Source organism: Paramisgurnus dabryanus, chromosome 20 (genome assembly GCF_030506205.2).
Source record: "Paramisgurnus dabryanus chromosome 20, PD_genome_1.1, whole genome shotgun sequence".
Classification (NCBI taxonomy): Eukaryota; Metazoa; Chordata; class Actinopteri; order Cypriniformes; family Cobitidae; genus Paramisgurnus; species Paramisgurnus dabryanus.
Genome location: NC_133356.1, coordinates 3240084 through 3264677, shown reverse-complemented (window position 1 = coordinate 3264677; position 24594 = coordinate 3240084). Strand labels below are relative to the sequence as shown.

Genomic DNA, 24594 nt, shown 5'->3' with positions numbered 1-24594 from the left:
ATGGGTTATGATCCACAGCAGATGGGATGAGCAGCATTATATCTCAATGTTGACTGGAGATTCTTGGTTGGCAGTATACTACTGTATATCTGAAACATTCTTAAATAATTTTTTTAAGTGTGATGGGCTTTTGGATATAGAACCAATGAAGACTTAATTCAACATTTATAAATTCACTTAAAAAAATGAATAAATCCTGTGTGTGTGTGTGTAAAGAAAAAGGTTCATTTTAAGGTTTTATGTTTTAAATAAGTTAGATATTTAAGGAAACCACAAGGTAAAATTATGCTTCTGCAAAAATGATAAACTCCTTCATGCACTAGAGGGCGCTACAGCTGCATTTACATCCATAAGAGCGCATCAACAATCTTAGTAAAAAACAGTGGCTGTGTTCCAAGTAGCATTTCTGCAGAATAAAACTCCTACAAATGAAGGTGTTTAAAATGTTCCTCGCATGATGCCATTCAAGAACTATTTTAGCAATTTAAATAATCTTTTTTCACTACAAATAAAAACTTTTTTGAAATAGAAATTTCAAGCGTTTCTTGAGATGTTGCAGGTTTTTATGTAAACATTCAGCCGAATATTATATGGAGTCACCTTCATTTTTAAGTGTGAATGAATGCTACTTAAACCTCTCACAAAATACTTGACATAGATATCGCTTTCATTTTCTCTCAACAGGTATCTTGCACCTTTTGTACTATTGCCTCCCTATATCACTTTTATTGATTCCTAATCTTTGTAAGTCGCTTTGGATAAAAGCGTCTGCTAAATGCCTAAATGTAAAATGTCAAATTGGCCTGTGCAGTGTACACACTCTTAAAAATTAAGGTGCTAAATGATTAACTATTTTTGGCTGAATGGATCCATAAAAAAACTTCAAGATCTGAAGAACCTGCTGTTTTCACAAAATGTTCTGTGTAGTGAGAAAAGCTTCTTTACATTATAAAAAGATATGAACACAAATGTTCTTCCAAGCACTTGTTTTGACTGAATGTGTCATGGTTCTGCTCTCTTTTGCAATTGGGTTCTGTTTCACAATAAGCCTGACAGAATGGTTCTCTAAGGAACCAAAAATGGTTCTTCTATGACATCGCTGTGAAGAACCTGTTAAGCACCTTAATTTTGTAGAGTGCAACTGAGCACATTTTGTGAAATACTGCCCTCTTAAAGGTGCATTAGAATAAAAAACTGTATTTATCTATAGGCATAGATGAATAATACGAGCTCTGTATATGGTAATGACATATCATGAGCATCAAACTTAATTGTTTCCTCCTTCTCATGTAAACCTTGTGCATGCCTTGTGCAGGACAAATCCTAGGGTTGTAAATGGACATTTAAAAATGTTTCTGGATAATTTTTGCACTTAATAAAGTTACATACTTTTCAAAGTAAATATCAAAGAACAATTTGACAGATTATTTCAATGCATTCTTTGGCACCTTTATAAATAACGATGCTACATGATGCCACTTTGGCTGTTAATTCCATTAAAAAAACTTTAACATCTGAAGCACCTTTATTTTTTAAGAGTGCAATATTTAAGCAGATTTCCAGTGTGGTTGCTTAAAGTGAATAAACCGGAAGTAATTTTAATACAAATTTCTCACATCTACATTTCAGTTCACTATTTGTTTGGGCCAAAGAGGACATTTTTACACACAGTGTAATTAAAGAACCAAAGAACAGCATGATGATAACTAAAAACTACTTAAACGCAGTCTGATGAAGTCATAATCATATGAAAAATGTAGCCTAAAATACAGTTATTTTCAGTTTCACCTATAATTTGTGACCCTTATAACCAGTCATAAGGGTCAATTTTTTGAAATTTGGACAATTATACATAATCTGAAAGCTGAAAAAATTATTTTAGGATTGGGACAATGTTAGGATGTAATTAGTCAGGCATAGGAAAATATTTTTTTTACTCAGGCAATCTACCTCATAAACAGTAAATGCCCCCACTGACAAAAAAATAAATAAAACAAAAACATGTAAACATGTGCAATAAACACGTGCAATACCAATATTACTTATTTAAACTGCATATATTACATGTATATAACATGCCTGTATATTTTTTTATCTTTTTGTCTTTTTATTATGTCTGCCTTGTCACTGTCATTCTGTAGCTGTGGTAGCTTGTGTCACCAAAAGAAATTTCTTGTATGGGTGATTCTTACAAAATTCAGACTTAAAAGGTGTCCAGCATCAAAATTTTTAAAAAGCCCTTGAAGCCATTTTTTTTGCACATATAAGATTAAGGTCTGAACTTACTATAACCATTATTTTTCAGAGGATTAAAAAATATTTCCTATAGAATTATTTACATTTTTTAGATTATCATTATCAAATTATCTTACCACAACATGATATTACATTAAATATATGCATGTACAAACTCATGTTTCGGTGATGAGAACTAAAAAGTTGTCTAGGTACTATGACAAACAACATTTCAACTTTTATCTGGAGAGAGAAAATAAGAACTGCTTACCTGGTAGCCATCTTGAGTGTCACAGTCAATTATGTCCCTTACAACATTTTTTTTTTTTTTTTTTTTGGAAAATGTTAGTTCCTTTAGGGCTTAAACAATTATTGAAAATTTTTATTGTTTAGATTTTTTAATAATAAATATTTCCATGTCAAAGAACCCAAATCCAGTCATGGACACGTTGCGGTAATGAAAATTTTCCCCTTAAATGTGGAAAAAACAACAAAATTGGTTTATTTGATGCCATTTGAAATCATGTGCAAAATAGTACATGAAGAGATGTTTGTAACTGTATGCTTCTTATTTTGATAGCATTTTTTTTATCAAAATGTTTCATGACACCTCACAAGTCTAATTTCGTGAGAATCACCCGTATGTGTAAACGCAATAAAAGCTCTTCTGATTCTGATTATTTGGCCGAGATACAACTATTTGAAAATCAATGCCAAAAAGAAAAGAAAAATAGCCCTTAGCAACACATATAACTAATAATGAATACATTTTTGATAGATTTTGCGATAAATATCTTCATCTTTACTTAAAATAATGATTTTTGGCATAAATAAATTGACCCACATGATTTATTGTTGGCTATTGCTACAATCATTCCCGTGCTACTTATGGCTGGTTTTGTGGTCCAGGTTCACATTTCTAATGTATATATGATCAGATCAGTTCTGGCTCTACTCTTCCATTCCTTTAACTCATCTTCTAATGGCACAGACTGAAATGATCATAAGGCCGTGTTTGCTCTGGGCCTGAAATCCGTCTGAAGCGCAGTGTGACGGCACACATCAGGCGCGACAGCAGAGAGATTGTTGATCTTCACAATCACCTCTTTCCCTCAGGGAGGATTTAAGCTCTGGAGTTCAAAGCACACCGAGGTATTTCAGAAGACAGCAGCGCTCAGGGCCTCTGCACTGGAAGATCCACGTTTCCTTTAGATAGGATGTAAATTGAATTAAACTCTCCTGATATTTCCATATGCTGAACCTCTAACAGCCTCAGGTGAAAAAGACAGGCATGCGTTTAAGAAAAGATGATCTTAGAAAAGACAAACCCTGCAAGACAAACAGAGACCGCTAAACATGAACATACAGTAGCTGGATTTGTTTTCAGCTTGGGGCAGTTTTTTCGGTCGCTGTGTTTGTTTTCTTTTTTTAAACTAACTGATTTCAGATTTTCCTTTTTGATACATGGTCACTTTAAAAGCTAGAAACTTTTACCATGCCTTCATCGTTCATATAGGCTACTTTTCAAAATGCTTTTTGTAAGAAGAAAGTAAAATAAAAATATATATATAACTTAGAACAGAATAAATTTTACAGTAAGATGTATAATTTGATTGTGTGTATTTACTGTTTAGGGTAAACACTAAAAGTTTTATGATTGAAGAAGCTCTGCAAAGTCCCAGACTTAAAGATCAAGAAGGTACAGAAGCGTCTTGTATCACTGTACAGATATCTTTATTTTTATATTCTATACTTTTTAGTGTTATAACTATCATAAATAGTTATTGACCTAACTATAACTAGTAACTATAATAATAAACAGCTATTATCTATGCTTGATTATTGACACATACACAGTAGGGGTGAGCGGGGCACAAACTAACACAGGGTTAATTGTAACATGGCTGCTTTACATATTTATCTATCTTTTTTTATTTAAAGTAACATAAAAATATATGTGGATTTGACAAAAATCTAATATTATAATATTTAACTTTACTGTATTCTAAAAGTCAATTTTTGTGTCCTTCTTCATCTATTTTTGAGAAGGCTAATTTATTTGCATTTTTCGGATTATTTGCTTTCGACCTGGTGACGATGGGGTTAGGGGCGGGGTTTCATTATTGTTTATATTATAATCATGTTTTTGTACACTTCCCTTCATACAATTTCATACAAAATTAGCCAACACTGTAAAAAAAAATGCGGCATGAAGTTAAAACAACTTGGTTTTGCAAGTATTTGTAGTTGACATAACTTATCAAATAAAGTTGAATTAGCATAATACCGCTTTCTTGTTTTATTGAAACTGAATTCGAACCGAGTGCACAGTGAAATGCAGAGTTTTGTCAGCAACTGTGCTTGAGTTTCATCTAGTTTAAACTTAATTTTTTAAGTTAAAGTAACAAAAATTATGTTGATTTGACAAAAATGCTGCATATTTTTTACAACTCTTAAGAAAAATCATACGAATTCTCATGAGATCATGCTGCGTTATCTACAATTAAACAAAATACAAAATTATACATAATGTAAACATAAATGTCATTTCTCTTTCCCTTTCCATATTAAGCTCAGTAAGTACAGTTTTAGGAGAAATTAGCATATTTGGGATTTTACTGAGCACTTTAACTTTCTTTCGAAAGCTTCTTTGGATTAAGAAAAAGAGATAGCGCTATCTTAAAATCTACTACCTTAAAAAACAAGTGAATACGATCATAAACCAACCCCTAGGCTTTTTCAGTTTCCATTGTGTACAGATTTAAATATTGTGAGGAACATATAACATTTGAAAAAACCTCTGTAAAGTCTTAGAATGTTTAAGTGTGACATAAAATGAGCATTTAATTTCCCTACATCTGCATTACAAGATTTAAGCCCTGGAATGTGTCAGGAGTAACTTTATAGTTGATCTGTATATGTTTCTTACTGAATTTGCTGTAGTACACACAAGATTCAGCCCATGTGCAGCTGGAGGCATTTTTCTGAAGATCTTCGTTTTTCGCCATTTCTGATTGGACAGGAAAATATGTGGCAGGAATGCTACACCAATTTACCTAATGACTGCAGGGGCGTCTGAAAACAGCTGACACGAGAGGAAAACAAATATAAAACCTTCAATCCGTACACAGTTTAAAGAAAAACAGTTTAGGAGAAATTAGCATATTTTGGATTTTAAGAGCACCCATTTTCTTTCAAAAGTTTCTCTGGATTCGGAAAAAAATCAGTCATATGTTTTTTATATTTATAAAGCAAATGGTCTAAGATCATAAACCGTGGGAATGAGTCTATCCAAACATGCATGATATTGAGTTTGTTTTTATAGTGACTTATGATAGATTGCTCACTGTGATATAACTGGTAATTACTTTGAATATTCCTATCTATGTTTTCACCTGGAATTCTCATTACTGCTCATATTTATCAGCATTATCAATCCTTCATTCAATTTCCCCTGTGAGATGGAGGGATTTATTTAATGAGGTCCTGTTTCACTAATCAACACCATGATGATGTTTTTAAAGTATCACGCTTAACTCCCAATAAGCTCAGACCATCTGAATCCCAGCGAAAACAAGGAAGTAAAAGAGACAAAAACTGGATGAAATCCAAGCACAGTTGCTGACAAAACTCATGCCAACATCTGCATTTCACTGTGCACTTGGTTCGAATTCAGTTTCAATAAAACAAGAAAGCTGTATTACGCTAATTCAATTGGATTGTCAGCTTTTAATGGAGGTTTTGATGTTTTGTTCTTGCAGAATTATCTCTAGGGGAAAACTCAAAACAGAACACAATCTGTATATTTGCATCTGTTTTAAGCAAAAATGCATTTCTTAACAGCCGAAACAATAAAATACAATCTGCAAAAAGTACTGGAGTGAAATATTGCAGTTGTCATCATCCAACATGAAATCTTTTTGCATACAGCGGGCCTAATTTCTTATTGGTGATGTTTTACTATTTTGAATATCACAAAACACTCAAAATCATCAACTTGAGCTGTCAGGAGCTACAAAGTTCCCCAACAAAAAGGATGAATTTCTCCTTCTGTTGGTCTGAATCCCACTGTACATTTTAGTGACAAAGAAAACTATAATGAATTTATTTACAACTGCTATCCATCCGAGGTTCAACAAGTTGATTTCAATAAAAATTTTTGGTTTATTTGAGCACAGCGTTATGACAGAAACTGATGTTTATTTTTGGCTTCATCAAGCAAATCAGGCGCCAATAAGAAAAACCTCATTTTAGGGGATAAACCGACCGTGTGACATGTTTATATGACCCAGGTTAAGTGCTAGTGTAACTTAATTCTGGTGGATGAGTTGAATATTTTAACAGAAAACAGTTAGATAGACGGCCACCAAGCACCAGATTTATCTCTGTACGCTCTGTGTGGATTATTACAGTAAACCAAGAGCAAAAGCATGAATCCCTAAACCAGTTCAGTGATCTGATTAATGAAACATAATACAATTAATATTATGATATTTTGTTAAGGTGGGTGATTCTCACGAAATTAGACTTATGAGGTGTCATGAAACATTTTGTTAAAAAAGTAAATGCTATCAAAATAAGAAGCATACAGTTACAAACATCTCTTCATGTACTATTTTGCACATGATTTCAAATGACATCATACAAACCAATTTTGTTGTTTTTTCCACATTTAAGGGAAAGTTCATTACCCCAAGTTGTTCATGACTGGATTTGGGTTCTTTGACATGGAAATATTTATAATTTAAAAATTTAAAAAATAAAAAGCTTCAGTGCATGTTATACTATAAACATTTACAGTAAAGAAACATGTGGTAATTGGTGATCATTGGTAAATTTAGAGACAATAATAAGGAATATAAAAGTGTCCAAGACCAATTTTATCATCCTCCGCAACAATTTTCAATCATTGTTTAAGCCCTCAAGGAACTAACATTTAAAAAAAATGACTGTGACACTCAAGACCAGGTAAACAGTTCTTATTTTTTCTCTCCAGATAAAAGTTGAAATTTTGTTTGTCATAGTACCTAGACAACTTTTTAGTTCTCATCACCGAAACATGAGTTTGTAAATGCATATATTTAATGTAATATCATGTTGCGGTAATGATAATTTTTTATTATGATAATCTAAAAATAGGAAATATGTTTTAAATCCTCTAAAAATAATGGTTATAGTAAGTTCAGACCTTAATCTTATATGTGCAAAAAAAAAAAAAAAAAAATTGGCTTCAAGGACTTTTTAAAAATTCTGGTGCTGGACACGGATTTCGTGAGAATGGACACTGGATTTTGTGAGAATCACCAATTTCTGCATAATAAACAGCACCAAACGAAATACTGCAAACTCAGGCAATGGTACTCATGGTACTTTTCATGGTAAACAACCTACAAATGGCTTAACATGTGTCTTTACATTAAGCTTTACATTTTCTAACAGAAAATATGACATATCACACCAACATCAATTCAATTTTGCTCAACAAGGCCATCGGATATGTTTAAATAGCGTGCATACAGCTGTTTGCGTTTCATATTTTGTGTTTAGTCTGTCTATGAATTTTTATACACTTACGTGGAGTGAAGTCCGTCTGTGCCAAAAGGCTGTAACAGGTATTGGTGAACAGTTTTATTTCGTAATGTCCCGGCAAGCTTGATTTTCTTTCGTGAACGATGCAGGTTGATGATGTAAATTGTTACGGATCCTCTGACGTAATCCTGACTGTAGGAAAAAACAACATCCGTTAGGAAATGCACCGTACACCAACTTCATTCAGGTCCAATATGCAAATGATATCTTGATATATGACCAAATTTTAATTTATACAGCGCTTTTACATTAACTGCTTTTTGCACTGAATTACATTGAATAAAGACACAAACAAGGCATTTTTAATAGAATTTAGAAGTCATGGTATTATTTCAAATGTACTTCTTCATTGAATAATGTAATAAGTAATAATAATTAGTGGTGCCAAGGTTGTGCTCAACTTAAACTGTCTGTGATCTACTACAGCAGTTGGCTGCATAAACACAGCTGCTAAGGCTAATCAGTCTTACTTTTCCAGTTCAGATCAGACGATATACCTTTTTAAGTAACTGACTAAAAAGTTATGAGCAGTTTTGAGTAAAATAACAACTTGTAAGAGAACTGGCCACAGGAGTGTGACATACATAAATAATTTGCAATAGTGCCAAATACCGTACTTTAACAATTCATACTGAAAAACAGTGATGTTGAAAGCGGTATCATAATGTACAAAACCATATAGGCTAAAACAGAGATCTATGATGTAGTGGGAGCAGTAATTCTGGACTTGAAAAAAGCCTTTGATACTGTGAACCACAAAATTCTTTTAAATAAATTAGAAAAATGTAAATTTTCACATGATGCCATAACTAGGTTTAGATCATACCTCGAACAAAGGCAGCAGTGTGTGAAAATAAATTCCACCCAGTCATCTATTCAAACTTGTCGAATCGGAATTCCACAAGGCTCAATTTTAGGCCCTTTACTTTTTAGTTTATATATAAATGATCTTCCAGACAGTTGCAAAAAGGCTAAATGCCAAATGTACGCAGATAACACAATTTTATATGTCTCAGCAAAAACTCCTCAGATTGCAGCTGAGATGCTTTCAAAAGAACTGAATGGTGTATCACACTGGCTTCGAAATAATCATCTGACCCTAAACTATGATAAGACAGTCTCTATCTGTTTTTCAATAAAAAGAAAAATAAATGAAAATTTTAGAATAAAGATTGATGAGAAGAAGATAGAAGAGGTAGCCTACATGAATTTACACTTTTAGGGGTTACTTTAGATTCTCATTTTAAGTTATGTCTATAAGTTAAGTTATGATAGTCATGTAGAGAGACTGTGCAGAATTGTCAAGACAAACTTAAACTGCTTCCGATTAATAAGACAATATATACCCATTAAGGCAGCACAGCAATTTATGTATTTTATGATATTTTCTCATCTATCATACTGCATTACTGTTTGGGGTCAGGCCAATCAAACAACAATTATACCCATTAGATCATTATATAAACAGGCATTAAAAGTAATGGACCAGAAACCTATAAGATGGCACCATTGCATAATCCTAAGGAAGCATGATATATTGAGTTTTGACAGTTTTGTAAATTATTCATTTTTAAAACTAATTTTTAAGTGTATAAATAACCTTGTACCAGAAATATAGTAGTGAAACAAAAGAGCAGAAAAAGAACTAGAGGCACAATAAGTGGAAACTGTATAGTCGCAAAACGTAGGCATAAAATGGTGGAACGCTTTACCATCAGAAATTAAAACATTGAAATGACTAAAGGTTTTTAATACACATTTAAAGCAATGGCTGAAACTGAAACAACTTTGTGAACACTGACTATACAGGATAAAACAATGTATTTGTATGTGAAATTTGTCTAGATTCTGTTTTATTAGGGCTGGGAATCGATTCAGATTTTCCAGATCGATTCAATTTCGATTCACAAGCTGTCAAATCGATTCGATTTCGATTCTCGATTCAATTTTCGATTCCGGTTCTCGAGGCGGTTTTTATACTCTGTTCTCGATTCAACTCAATAAATATAGATTAAATACAAATACTATACTAATAAAAAGAACAGTGAACAGCAGGTTACAAGTGGGTAATTATTAAAATCGATGAAGCACCTGAAACCGCCATTTTAAGCACTGAATTAATGAATGACAGGCTTGCCTCTCCCTCCTTGGTAACCTCGCACAAAGCAAAAGATAGGGTGACATCTAGTGAAGAAGACTAGTAATTTGATTAACGTTAATCTTTCGTTCAATGTTTGCAGAAATAAATATGAAAGAAAAAAAAAATCGATTCTGCTCTTTGAGAATCGATTCTGAGTCGACCACAAAAAAAAAAAAAAAAAACGATTAATCGAAAAATCGATTTTTTTATGTATGGGATGTATTTATTTTATGTATTTTAATAGCTATACATTTTTGCTTCAATACTCTGTAATCTCTGTTTTAACCTAACAAGCCTAACCAGGGACAGGGGTTGCAAATTAGTCTTGGCTATAAACCTGTATGCATGGAATCTACTTTGTATTTTTTATAAAGCAATGTTTTATGCATTTGTCCCTGTCAAATAAACATTAAATAAATAAATCAAAATGATTTTGTAGTTGCTTTTTTAGTTTAAGATTTAAAAAAAATTACATCACAAATTCTGACAAGTTTGGTAAGAACACATTATAAAGCCTTCAGATAATACTGTAACAATCTTGTGATTATTGACATTTCTGACATTAAACATGTCAAGAAGACTTTTCTGTTTTTTAAATTGTCGTTCTACTGTCCTGCTTCCCATCATTTCTAATTTTTATTGTAAAATATTTCGTAAAAACTCGAAAATGTAAGTAACTGTAAGTGATAAATAAAAGAACGCATAAATACTAAATCCGTTGAAAATATTTATTTATACAGTATGCACATAATTCTCTCTTACTTTGATTTGTATATTATTAAAACAACTTTCCTTTTCCTTTAAATTCCATAACATTAATAATAAATAGTGATATGGAAGTATAGGATACCGTGTATATGTTTCTTTCTTGTTTGTCCACTTGTTTGTTATCTTTACTGTATTGTTTTCTGCATGTTACCCATCTGTCCCCAATCTGAACTGCTTTTTGCACGTCTGTTTTATGACGTTAGCGTATATATCATGAAAAAAAAAAAGATTTTAAAAGACCTTACAAAAGTATAACAATTTTCCAATCTTGTTTCTTTAAGAATGTGAATTAAAATAAAGTTTTTATTGTGTCTTTTTACTGCAATATTGTAATCTTCATCATTCAAAACTATGGTGATGAACTCGCAAAATCTGTTCCCAGAAATTCATTTACAGTGTGTGCGAAACCTCCTGTGATTTATTTCAGCTACAAGCAAATAATATGAGATAGGGAGGTCCCAAAACAACATCATTTAAAAGAGATGATTGTTTTTATATAATTGTAAAAGCATTACCCCCTCTCAAAACACACAGGGGTAACTTTAAACACATCAGATGAATGTGCTTATTTTATAGCGATGTATCCTTCAGGATAAAACTGCTGAAGCACAGGATTCAGGGAGTATTAACTGAAGATAATATCAGGCAACATGATAAAAATCCAAAAGGATTCTGACATAAAACTAAAGGCAAACACAGCTGTAGTGAAAACCACATGTCTGCACAGGTCAAATCTGGCAAACCTGTTAGTAATCTCACCGATCATAAGCGACCCGGGCCATGTGCATCTTTACACCTTTGGTGCAGAGTGAGCAGAGTTCAAGGGACAAACCAAGTCTGTGTAATGAAAACATCTCTTATGTCATGTGATACATATGTGGTGTCTCAGTTTTAATAGACTTTGGTAACTCGGGTAGATATTTTCCAGAAGGGCACATTAGATCAGACGAACAGATCGAGAAGCGATAAACACTGTCCAAGACTTTGAAACAATGTTCCTCTCCAGCATTCACATGTGGAACATAAACATGAATTTCTGTGTTTGATGTCAGCGATTGGTCCTGGGGAAATGTGGACTGTAGAAACCACTCAAAGCACCAGAAAAGGAGGCCTGTTTTGTATAAGGGTGTTGTGATGGATTAGCAAAGATACTGAAAGCATATCCATGGCTCACTAGACTGGTTATTTTAAACACCAATAGACTTGAAAGAGGCTCACCAGAAGGTTTATAACGTTACAAAAACAACGATTTCGAAACATTAGTCCTTTTTCCAGTGATACGGAAGGAATTCTTGGACTCATAAGATTATACAGTAGTTGTAATATATTGTAATATAATAATATCATAGGATATAGTTAGCATTTTCTTTACAAAATAGCGTAAAATAAAATCTCATCTTGCCAGAAACAATACAGCACATAGTTTTTAGTTGTAGACCAGATGTTTTGGGTTTCATGCCATTTACAAAGATTACTCGTCTGGTTTGTGGTAGTTTCCGTATGATGAATAAGACACGGTGTAATGAATTTCTCAATGTGCCTCAATTGTCAATATGATTCTGTAAGCAGATATCTTCTATCTATTCTCAAGTATCTCATGGTTGCAGAATTTATAATCCAAAGGCCAGAATCTTATACCCTTATAAAATCACATTATATGTAACACAGAAACATACACGTGTTAAGTGCAGTATTTGAGGTCGTGGCTACATCGTAATAGCAACAAAAGTCTCATTCATTTGAGTTTTTCTAGTTTAGTACAAAATTAATTGCCCTAACTGAGATCCTATTGTGGTTGGGGTTACGTTTTAGGGATGCATTGATATATCGGCCTACATGTATAATCGTAATCGACAGATAATAGCAATTTTTCTCACTATTTCACTGCAAAAAATTATTTCCAAGGAAAAAAATCTTAGTATTTTTGTCTTGTTTTCAGTAAAAATATCTAAAAATTCTTAAATTAAGATGCTTTTTCTTGATTTGCAAAATGACCCAAGAAAATAAGTCTAGTTTTTAGACCACAAATATCAAATTTTGTGCATAAAACAAGCAAAAACAATCTGCCAATGGGGTAAGCAAAAAATCTTGAAGATTTTTCTTAAACACTAAATTCGAGAAAAATTCAAGAAAAATTTGCTTACTCCATTGGCAGATTTTTTTGCTTGTTTTATGCACAAAATAACTTAGAGTTTATATTTTTGGTCTAAGAACTAGACTTATTTTCTTGGGTCATTTTGCTCATTAAGAAAAATCATCTTTATTTAAGAACTTTTAGATATTTCTTACTGAAAACAAGACAAAAATACTAAGAATTTTTTTTCATGAAAATAATTTTTTGCAGTGTGGACATTGGCCAAATGAATAAAAACAGCAGATGACTGGAGCAGATTATATCCTGGTACTCAAAAGGGCCAGAAAAAAACACAACTCATTTATTGCGACCTGTGCTGGCAAAATGAATCGGAATGTGCACAGCACTGCAAAAAATTAAAATTTTTGTCTTGTTTTCAGTAAAAATATCAAAAAAATCTTAAATTAAGATGCTTTTTCTTGATGAGCAAAACGACCCAGGGAAATATGTCTAGTTTTTAGACCAATAATATAAAATTTAAGTGAATTTACTTTTTACTAAAATCTGCTAATAAAATAAGAAAATATTTCTTGAATTAAGTGTTTATGAAAAAAGTTAACTTATTTCAAGAATATTTTTCTTATTCCATTGGCAGATTTTTTTGCATGTTTTAAGCACTAATTTTGCTTCAAGTTTATATTTTTTGTCTAAAAACTAGACTTATTTTCCTTGGTCATTTTGCTCATCAAGAAAATACATCTTAATTTAAGATTTTTTAGCTATTTTTACTGAAAACAAGACAAAAAGTATGAACGTAATTTTTTGCAGAATTTTTGCAGAATCTTTTGACAAGAATTCATGCAAATATAATCTGTTATAGGACATATTATACAAATATGACTTTTTCCATGTTTAAGTGATATAAATGGGTCCCCAGTGCTTCTATCAACCTAGACGTAAAAAGGTCAACCCAGTTACTTAGTTTGGGTAAACCATTCTCATCAAGTATGTGGAAAAAATAGGTCATTGAAATTTGGCTCCCCTTGTGATGTCAGAAGGGGATAATACCGCCCCTTAATCTGCACTATCCAACCACGGCAGTGCCAATTGTGTCCTTTTTAAACAAATGTTTGGTTAACTGTTGGGGAAAAATATCTGATGTGTAAGATTTTATTAGATCCTTGCATTGCAGTAGATTTTAAAGCTCTCTGTGTCAATGTCAATCAAACAATAAAAGAAAGAAAAAAGTTAAACATATATTTTTCTATAGTATTAATTTTGACTTTATTGTGTGCCAAATCTATTCGATTACCAGTGATTTTAAGGTTTTAAGATTTTTTAAGATTTTAAACCTTGAAAAAATCTTTAACTGGATTTTTCTCAAAATTGACTTTACTGACTCTGTCAACTTCAAACAGATGTAGCTCTGTCATTTTGTGTCAGATTCCAACAAATCATACAAATCAATCATAGTTTTTTTTTTAGACAGAATGTCAAAATATAAATAACTCATTTTGTCATGTGCTCATTCAGACTCATTTTGCAAGCACGAATCACATATTGTGTGTTTACTTTAAATTGGATGACAATGTACTTCTAGGATTTCAAGATAAATTAAAACAAGGAAAAATTATTTTATACCATTATTTATTGGTATCACTAGATGTCATTCTAAGTAATCAAATATCAGTATCAGCACTGAAATTTTTATTTTCGTGCATGCCTAATACATTTCCTTATTGTTGTATATTAAAAAAATAGCCCCCATGAATGCAGTCAATATTTTTTCCTATTAATCTGAAGTGCAAACGAGTAAACGGCACTTTCAAAAACGCCTATAACTTAACTACATCAAACTCTAAATAACTTTAAAATAATTTGAAAACCGATACACCTGTTTTCTAGTAATTTCCGCTGTTTTGCAGGACAAACATCTATTCCAAAGAAATCCTGAAGCCAGGGGCGGGCACTATAGGCTGTGACACAGGTCTGTAACTGAGCTGAGAGACACAGGGATCTGTGGACCGTAAACCTACACTGCTGGTGAAAAGCTGGCAGGTCCCACTCACATCATTCTGTGGTAATAGATAATCATCAAAGAGAACGATGGCACTTTTTATCTGGCCTGGGTACAGACCTTCCTATTGTCTCTTTGGCCCCCGCCTAAAACAGGCTTCTCACCTGGCCGAGCTTCTGGTGCCTTTCAACGGCTCTCACGATGCAGAAAGACACTCCTCACACTTGACAACTGATACTTGTTCAATTTTATGGGCTCTCACTTTGAAAGAGTGGCTGTCTGGACCCTTTAATTTATGTGTTTGAGAATGAACAGGTATACTTTAAAATCCTGTACCACAGGCGTGTTCTCAAGTAACCGGGGGTATGCGGAGAGGTAACGCTACAGGTATTTAAGACACATGATTTTACACACATACAAACATGTTATGGTACAGCGCATTTGTTTTTATCTGTAGTGAGCTGCAGACTTAGACATAATCATAGGCGTGCCTCGGATACAAAGTGTTTAAAAGGCAAGCAGCAAAATTATGATCTACTACGCATATTTTACATTGCATCCCAACAAAATTCAATTTTAGTAGATTTATGTTATCTGCATCCAATAATTCTCTGCATAAAACAGCCCGCGGTCGGCACAAACCATGTTTATCTTCTAGTTTGGGTTGTGCCGTTTTATGTTTTGTTTATGGTTTTTGAAATGAGAGCATGTCACGCAACCTGTCCCCTGAATAAGAGACAGATGCATTTTAGTCAAAATTTTATAGTTTGATTGGACTTGTGACTTTGATGTTAATAACAAATGCGAATAATATGCAAAACATTTTGTCATCCTTTTTAAAACTTAAAAAAAAAGTGTATTTATGGATAGGTGGATGAGGGCGGTTTGGTAAACTCACTTGTTGAAGCTGGTGCAGTGTGCATAGATGCGGAGCTTGTCTCGAATCACTCGTCCAGGACGTGGTTTCCTCTGTAGACCGGCAACATGCACTCCAAGGACCCTGGGACCCACCAGACGTTTAAAAAGCAAAGATAACCAGTAATCCTGAAATGCAAAACCACAAATGTCACAGAATAAAAAAAACATCACTGAAGCTGGGCTGTGTGAACACATGATTAGTGTGGTACACCTACAAGAAACCTGAATCATGCAAAAGGATTTTGACTACAGACAAAGCACAGATGTGCCATTTCGTTGCCAGCAGAAAATTAACTTCAAATCTTTTTTTAAAAATGCTTTACTTTAAAATTATTAAAAAGAAACTTTGCAATTTTTTACATATATACGTTCATTGATGTTATGCAATTATTTACATATTTGCCTTTACTTTGGTAAGGACAAAAGGTCTTTTTTCCTGAGGTAGAAAAACTGCACATGTGCCTCTGCCTTTTATTGGGTGAGACATTTTCTTGGATACTTGAGTGGAGAAATATAACCGTAATCTTTCTTTGGAAGACTTTACGGTTAAAACTGAGAAACAACAAAAGCAAAACTTGTCTCCTCTTGGCCAAAAAATACATGCTCATAGATTTGAGAGAAACAGAATGTAGTTTTGTCATCACAGGAAACTGCAAATTATTAGTACATGCATTTACAAAACAACCAAATACAAAAGTAAGCATGCCTTAAAAGCTACATTAAAGCATCAAGGAAACATTTTCAACATTCTTAGAAAAGCTTAAATCTTGCATGTTTACAGAAGATTTATTAATTCTTAATGTTCATGGAAAAAAAAAATCAGTCCATGCAAAATGTTATCATGCAAGGCAAGACTCCTATTATGAATCAATTATGATTCAGCGAAACCATGACCATAACAGAAATATATAAAGCATGACTACAATAGATCTTTCTTAATACCTCTCATCAGTTCTTAAATTCAACACCTAATTGAACCGGTTCAAAGCAGCATGTGTGCATCAGGAAGTTCCCATGCAATCCTGCATATGGCAGCATTTAAAGGCTTCTTTGCCAGGGAAACGTTAAGTTAATTTGCTCCGGCAGTGTACTGTACATTGTGCAGCATCTGCTATAGGCAGCGAGACTCTGAAATGGGTGGATCTGCAGTTTTACCAAAAACGCACTGTTTTGAAAACTTAACAAAACACGTGTGCTGTTAAAGATGAAGTGGGTCATTTCTGCCAATAGTGTCACTGAATGGAGCAGGAGTCACACAGAAGTGATACACTCCCACTTTCTGTCATTGGCAGGACAGATGGTCCCACTCCAAATTCGTGGCATTTGTTAATGCATTGTTGGTTTGCGGGGCTGGTTGAGAATACCCAAACAGGCAGAACCATGTTTTAACATTACCACAGAGCCAAAGAGAAATAGAGGTCTTCTCAGGTCCCAAAAAAATGTACCTGACCTGAAATGACCCGAATCACTTTTACCCATACCCAACGTGCATAAATATATAGATTTTTTAAGAAAAACCCGACCCGAGACCAACCCAAGACAATTAGACTCGAGTCCGACCTGAACCAGTGGCAATTTTTTTAACCCAGCTGGACGCGAATGTAAACAGCACCAACGTGTGTGCAGTCTACAGCTCTGCACACCCCAGTCAGATGGAAAGAAACCAATTTGGCCTGCTGCTTCATATACCAACGTAACCGCTAAAATGTGCATTTCAATTGATTGACAGGTTTGTCTCAATGAAAATTAACCTACCGCCAGCCACACAATGCTCTTGGCAAACAGAGGAGGGGTTGGAAAAGGACATCTAGACAAACACGTAAGATTCAAGTTCGCCAAAAACACATTAGTTTGAAGTTACCCGAGACCCGATGCTGCTATTATTATACCCGACCCATGTCCGAGGCACACATGAAACTTTTAAACCCGAACCCGCTCTGGTCTTGGGTCGAACCTCAGGTATTCGGACCTAAGCGGATCCGTGAAGACCTCTACTCTGAAACCTTAAATTTTAAGGGACAGTACCCTTTCTAAAAGACCCTTTATGCACTCTTTAGGTACAAAGTTGTACTTTTTGAAAGGTTACTGCCACAGTGACAGCTTTTGTACCTTTTATCTGAGAGTGAAGGGAGCATTCAAAGAGCATTTTTGTAACCAAACCGTTTTTGAGCACCATAATTTTTTTTCTACTATGGAAGTAGGAATCCTGCTGCTTGCTTGATTACAAATATTTTAATTTATACTAAGAAATGTATACAGGTTTGGAACAACTTGAGGGTGAGTAAATGATGACAGTTTTCATTTTTGGGTAAGCTATCCCTTTAAGAGTTAAAAGCATAATTAAAATGTGATGATTACAATGCAATAAAACATCAAAGATCTGAATGAACTGTTACAGTACGATACAGTACATTGAAAATAATTCCCTTGTTGGCTAAATAGTGAAATATTTCTCAGTTGTCTCAAACCTCACTGCGGTAATTTCGATCAAAGGCTTCATATTTTTCTAAATTAAGGACTAAAACATACATGACGATCAGACGGCGGTAGTTTAGTATATGGTCATAATCACAAAGCTTCTGGATGTAGATGCAGATACAACTTGTATATTAAAATATTTATCAATTTTGGTGATAAGCCGTTAAACATTTCACAACCCGAGAGCTGCAGTTACTGCAGTCTCAGAAAAAATGGTCCTAGCTGTCACTGGGGCGGCTGGTGACTTCTTTTTTTTGGAGCGCACAATGCGAAGTTCGTCACATCATGTATGTAGCTTGTCATGTGTGTGGTTCGTAATTTCAAAATATGTGTTCTGCGCTTTGAGAGATCCTGTGTGCATCACGTGTCATGCCAAAATAAGTGCCTGCTGCAGATGCGTCTAAAGGGTTTATGATAAAAGAGACGCTCGCCTTTGCCTGATACTCGCATAATCTCATGCATAAACAAAGTTTACTGTTAAGGAAGTGTCTAGCGTGTATTTTATGAACGCGAGCGTCTCTTTTATCATAAACGGTTTTGACGCGTGTGCAGCAGGCACTTACTTTGACAAAACACGTGATGCACACAGGATCTCTCGACACGCAGGACACATATTTTGGAAAAGGGAACCACACACGTGACAATCCGAACACTTATTTTGAATTAGCCCATCCTCGGGTGAGCAGTCACGAGCCGCCACTGGGCAGTACCCTTTCAAAAAGTACACTTTTGTAAAGAGTTCATATTAGTACCTCAAATTGGTACCAAATGAATACATATCTGTACCTTAATGGTGCATATTATGACCTTTTAAAGGTTGCTGCCCCATTGACAGCTTGGGACCATTTTTAATGACAATGCGCATTAAGAAAAAAGACGTTTGAATCAAATCACTAAATTCTTGAGCATTTAGGAGATATGAGCAGCCACTTAACTCTTTCCCCGCCATTGACGAGTTATCTCGTCAGTTAAGAACAAAAACATTTGCATTAAGAATTTTTCTGAAGAATTTCTGAAGAATTTTTATGTTAATCGGCAATACCGTGATTATCCACTAGATGGCTTACCACTTACCATTTATGAAAAAACTGAAGCCAAAACTTTTTTTACTAATATTAAACTCTATGGGGCAGTTTCCCCGACAGTCCTAGACTAAAATAAATGTAAGAGCTAAACTAAAAAACACCTTGCACTGACACATCTTTAAATACATCAGTGCCCTTTGTTTTGCCTCAAAATTCACACAAGTAATGTAATTAGTAAGGTAAGTTTGTTTAAACTAGTTATATTTCATAATTAAACTAAGGCCTAGTCCTGGCTTAAGCTAATACCTGTCCGGGAAACCAGCCCTATGTATGTTTTGATAATCGTTCTGAATCTGATCTCTAACAAAATTCCTTCACAGAAATGCATTTATTTCAGCTTTTAAAGAAAAATACCCATATTTAATCGTTTTTAAGCAAATAAAAATATAGATAGGATAAAATGGTTTTCCCCGTTTTGTTTGTTTGTTTGTTTATTGTTTGTTTGAAAGCAGCGTGTCTGTTCTTTCATTTGATATATTTGTATGTTTATATATTTTTAGAAGAAAATTTCCTGGAAGGCATTTTGTGAAACTTTTGTGAAAATCACTAAAAACGCTGGCAGGGAACTTTTCAAAAAAAATAATAATAATAATAATTCATTACATTTATATAGCGCTTTTCTCAGTACTCAAAGCGCTTTACATATGAATGGGGAATCTCCTCAACCACCACCAATGTGCAGCATCCACCTGGATGATGCGACGGCAGCCATATTGCGCCAGAACGCCCACCACACACCAGCTTATCAGTGGAGAGGAGACGGAGAGATATAGCCAATTAGTATGAGGGGAGGATTAGTAGGCCAGTTTGGGCAAGTTTGGCCAGGATGCCGGGGCACAACCCTACTCTTTTCGAATGACATCCTGGGATTTTTAATGACCACAGAGAGTCAGGACCTCGGTTTAACGTCTCATCCGAAGGACGGTGCTTTTTGACAGTAAAGTGTCCCCATCACTATACTGGGGAGTTAGGACCCACACAGACCACAGGGTGAGCACCCCCTGCTGGTCTCACTAACACCTCTACCAGCAGCAACCTGGTTTTTCCCAGGTGGTCTCCCATCCAAGTACTAACCAGGCTCAGCCCTGCTTAGCTTCAGTGGGCAAGCTGTCTTGGGCTACAGGGTGATATGTCTGCTTGCTTGGCTGGCGGTGAATGAGTTAATTCCATCTGGATATCATCACACCTTATAACACATTCATCACACATTGGGTGCAATAAAAAAACTATTATTTTAATAACATTTATAAGGGAAGTGTGTAACTGCAAGCACTAAACAGAACAGAAAAAAGTACTTTTGCCAGGGCAAAACTCTCTGTACTTGAATATCCACACTATTGTGTCTCTGAGATATCACTGAGCCCACCAGGGGCCTCTACTGTTTGTTTAACACGCTTGATTTCAGTACTTTGACAAAACTGCAGTCAAAAAAGCATATTAGTGTATATTTAAATGCAGGACAGAAAACATTCTCATTCGACTGAAATCGGATCCACACAAAAATTATATGAAAGAATGGAGTAAGATCTGATAAAAGAGAGCTGTCTAAACCAAGATGAAGAAGTAAAGGTGTGAAGAAAAAAGGAAGTAGGACTCATGTCTCAGTAAAGGATTAAAGAGAAAAGGTTGAGGCGTAAATTTTCCACGGAACCCGTCAGGTTGCGGCTGTTGTGAATTCTCGCAGTGGGATATCTGGCGGTTTCTACAGACATCCAGCTATGTTTAAAGCATTGCGATCCTAGCAGGGGACGATTGGCCCTTTAAATAACAAAAGATATTGAAAGGAGAGCAGGAAAAAGAGAGCACTTTGCAATTTGTGAGGGCCATTTGACAAAGCACAGTTTATCTAAAGGTGCTTGTTCTGTAGCTGACAGGGAAAAAACCGCATACATTCAAGTACAGAGCTGTATAATCAATTATTTGCTTAGGTCATATCAAATTATTCCAGTCGAAACAGGCTTAACTCCAAATAAAATCTGCACTGGCTGTCCCTGTAAGCACAGACAAGTTGATTCAATTTAAAAAAAAAAAAAATAGGGTAACTTGTTGCCCCTAAAAATGTCAAATTTGCCTTGTTAAACAAATAAGTACATTTAAGTCAAATCTACTTAATATTGCTGGCAATTTAAAAAAGTTCGTTCACTAAGCATAAAATGTCTCGTTTAAGCGATATATTCTTGATTAACAAAACATTTCCTGTTCTACAAATGGTCAACAACATTTCACATGGCTTATTTTAACATAGTTTTATAAAACTTGTAATGTTAAGAGAACTCTCAAAAAAGGCCACCTTGCAAAGGTTTCAACATCACACAGAGACACACAAATCTCAACAACAAGAATCAAATCTCATAAAGTAAAAATATGAGCTCTTAAAGGGGTCATATTATGAGATTTTTAAAGATGTCAAATAAATCTTTGGTGTCCCCAGAGTACACATGTGAAGTTTTAGCTCAAAATACCCCACAGATAATTTATTATAACATGTTAAAATTGACACTTTGTAGGTGTGAGCAAAAACATGGTTTTGGGTGTGTCCTTTAAAATGCAAATGAGCTGATGAAATTCAAACACTGATCACAATGATGGCAGAGTCGTATAATAATAGAGTTACGACACTCACATAGACGTCCGTTGTAAGAATGGAATGCGGAAGTAACAGCGTGTCATGTAGTGACCGGTAGTGACGCATAGTTCCAAACGCAGCACTGAAGCCCATTCATTTCAATGGCACCTGCTGGTAAATCGATGAAATTACCGTTTCGCTTTACATTTTCGGACATTTCATTAATATAGTCAACGGTGATATTTTATGAACTCTGCTGTAGGTAATGATTATCGTTAATAATAACTAGTAATTTTTTTATATTTTAATGAGTTGTGTATAATGTGTGAATAATATAGATTTAATGGTTTAATATTTTATTACTGGTGGCCCTCTACTTTATACTTATCTTTTTTTATATATTACGAGTAACACTAGGGGGCAACAGCGACAAGCTAAATGCCTTATAAGAAAGTCACACTGCTTCACAATGCTGCTATATGTGTTTCATTGTGTTTGGTAAGTAATATGAGTGGTGTATCCTCGAAAATCATGTATGATTATATTAACATTTAATGTGAATTTAAAATATGAATTTAGTGTGTTTCTGTTATGCTTCACTGTTACAAATAACCGCGTTGGCGATCTTTTTTGTGATTTTAATATAGTAAAAGTGTAGGAATTATGTTTTTAGCAGATTGATAGCCATTTATTGATAGGCGGCAGTGGCTCAGTGGTTCATGTAGGTTGTCTACAAACCGGAAGGTTGGTGGATCGATCCCCGGCTCCACTGGACCAAGTGTCGAGGTGTCCTTGAGCAAGGCACCTAACCCCAGCTGCTCCCGACGAGCTGGATGGCGCCTTGCATGGCTGACACCGCCGTCGGTGTATGAATGTGTGAGTGAATGGGTGAATGTGAGGCAACATGTACAGCGCTTTGGATGGCCATAGGTCTGTTAAAAGCGCTATATAAATGCAGTCCATTACCATTTACCATTTATATAGCCATATTTAGCAAAAAATCTTTCAGGGTTTAGGTTAAGTTTACTTATTTATTTGGGTTAAAACAAATGAGGGTTAACAGTGTGGATATTCTGCACTATACACATTTTCACTGCCGGTTGGCAATAAAAAGGCCATGAATACAGTAAATAGCTCATCAGCATTTGGAGATAGTGAGGATTGCTTGCAAAACCTAAAGGCAGGGGTCCATCCGAATTAAACTAATCTCAATAAGCAGATAGAGTTAAAGTAAGCAAAAGTATGTTATGTTTAAGAACATGAAACATTGCTGAAGAAGGACTGGTTTAAGTTAAAATGCCCTAACTGTATTTTCTCACTTAAACTTGTTAACAGTGTTTATATTTTAAAAGCAAAATATCAAATACAAATTTAATTGAAGTCTTCTGTTGGCTCTGTCTCGGGGTGCTGACCTCTGAATATTGTGATAGACCAAGGTCTATATAATTCAGGCTAGAGTTGGCAGCGGTCTGGAGGGTGGGGCTACCTGTGGAGTGTCCCTGTCTCAGGTTACATCGCTGTCAGCATCTGGCTGTTTCACACAGTAGGGCACACATGTAGAGAGGCTGGCAGACAGGTGACACTGACTCGGGCTTGAATTTCAGTGCGGCTCGCCTCGGCTGCCCAGTATTCAACACCACTAACCACCTTTCATCTTGGCTAATAGGTCCCACGGGAAAAGCCGTAAGGTGACTGAGCTGATCTAGCTCTGTCTATAATCGTGTGCTACAGAACGAATAGCTAACGTTACAATGCACTATAGAGATTAGTGCTGTTATATTGGACTTTGACTACATGCTTATCACACTGAAAAAAATGATTTTCAAGAAAAAAAATCTTAGTATTTTTGATTTGTTTTCAGTAAAAATATCAAAATATTCTTAAATTAAGATTTTTTTCTTGATGAGCAAAACGAACCAAGAAAATAAGTCTAGTTTTTAGACCAAAAATATCAAATTTAAAGGGACACTTCACCCATTTGCATTAAGCTTTGTATAGTTAGAACCTCAGTGCATGTTTTTGAATGGTCTTGCATCATTTCCTCAGTTGCCGCTGATACAGGAGAAATACAGATTTTAGTGTTGCACTTCCTTTTTTCAATTATGTAAAAATCATCATTTTGCATCATTGAAAAAAGGAAGTCCAATATCTTTGTTGAGGGGGTGAGACTACAAACACCCCTTTTCTCGGCACCCAATTCGAAATGTATGTTACATTTCCACTACAAATATGACGCACTTGCAATAAAGATTAATGTTTCTATGGGTGAAATGCTCTTTTAAGTGATTTTGTGCATAAAACAAGTACAAAAATCTGCCAATGGGGTAAGCAACAAAATCTTGAACATTTTTCTTAAACACTAAATTCAAGAAAAATTCGAGAAAAATTTGCTTACCCCATTGGCAGATTTTATTGCTTGTTTTATACACAAAATCACTTAAATTTGATATTTTTGGTCTAAAAACTAGACTTATTTTCTTGGGTCGTTTTGCTCATCAAGAAAAAGCATCTTAATTTAAGAATTTTTAGATATTGTTACTGAAAACATGAGATTTTTTTTTTTAAAATCATTTTTTGCAGTGCATGGATGAGAAAAAACAGAGATTATTGCGATACTGTTTTTTTTTACAATACTGTCAGTATCTATAGTATTGTTTATTCAGTTTTATTCATCTTTTGGCCAATTAATTATACCCAAAAGTCAAAATAAGGAAAACGAAAAGA

General features: G+C 34.5%; 1 protein-coding gene across 1 annotated transcript in view; it reads right to left on the bottom strand.

Annotated features, from left to right (window-relative positions):
- Positions 1-24594, bottom strand: part of hpse2 (heparanase 2) — a 97825-nt gene that overhangs the window by 2639 nt on the left and 70592 nt on the right. Inside the window, exons 10-11 of the mRNA XM_065296048.2 lie at positions 15722-15867; positions 7810-7956 (exon numbers count right to left, since the gene is read on the bottom strand). Of these exons, the coding sequence (XP_065152120.1) occupies positions 7810-7956; positions 15722-15867 (293 nt within the window). The remainder of the gene's footprint in view (positions 1-7809; positions 7957-15721; positions 15868-24594) is intronic.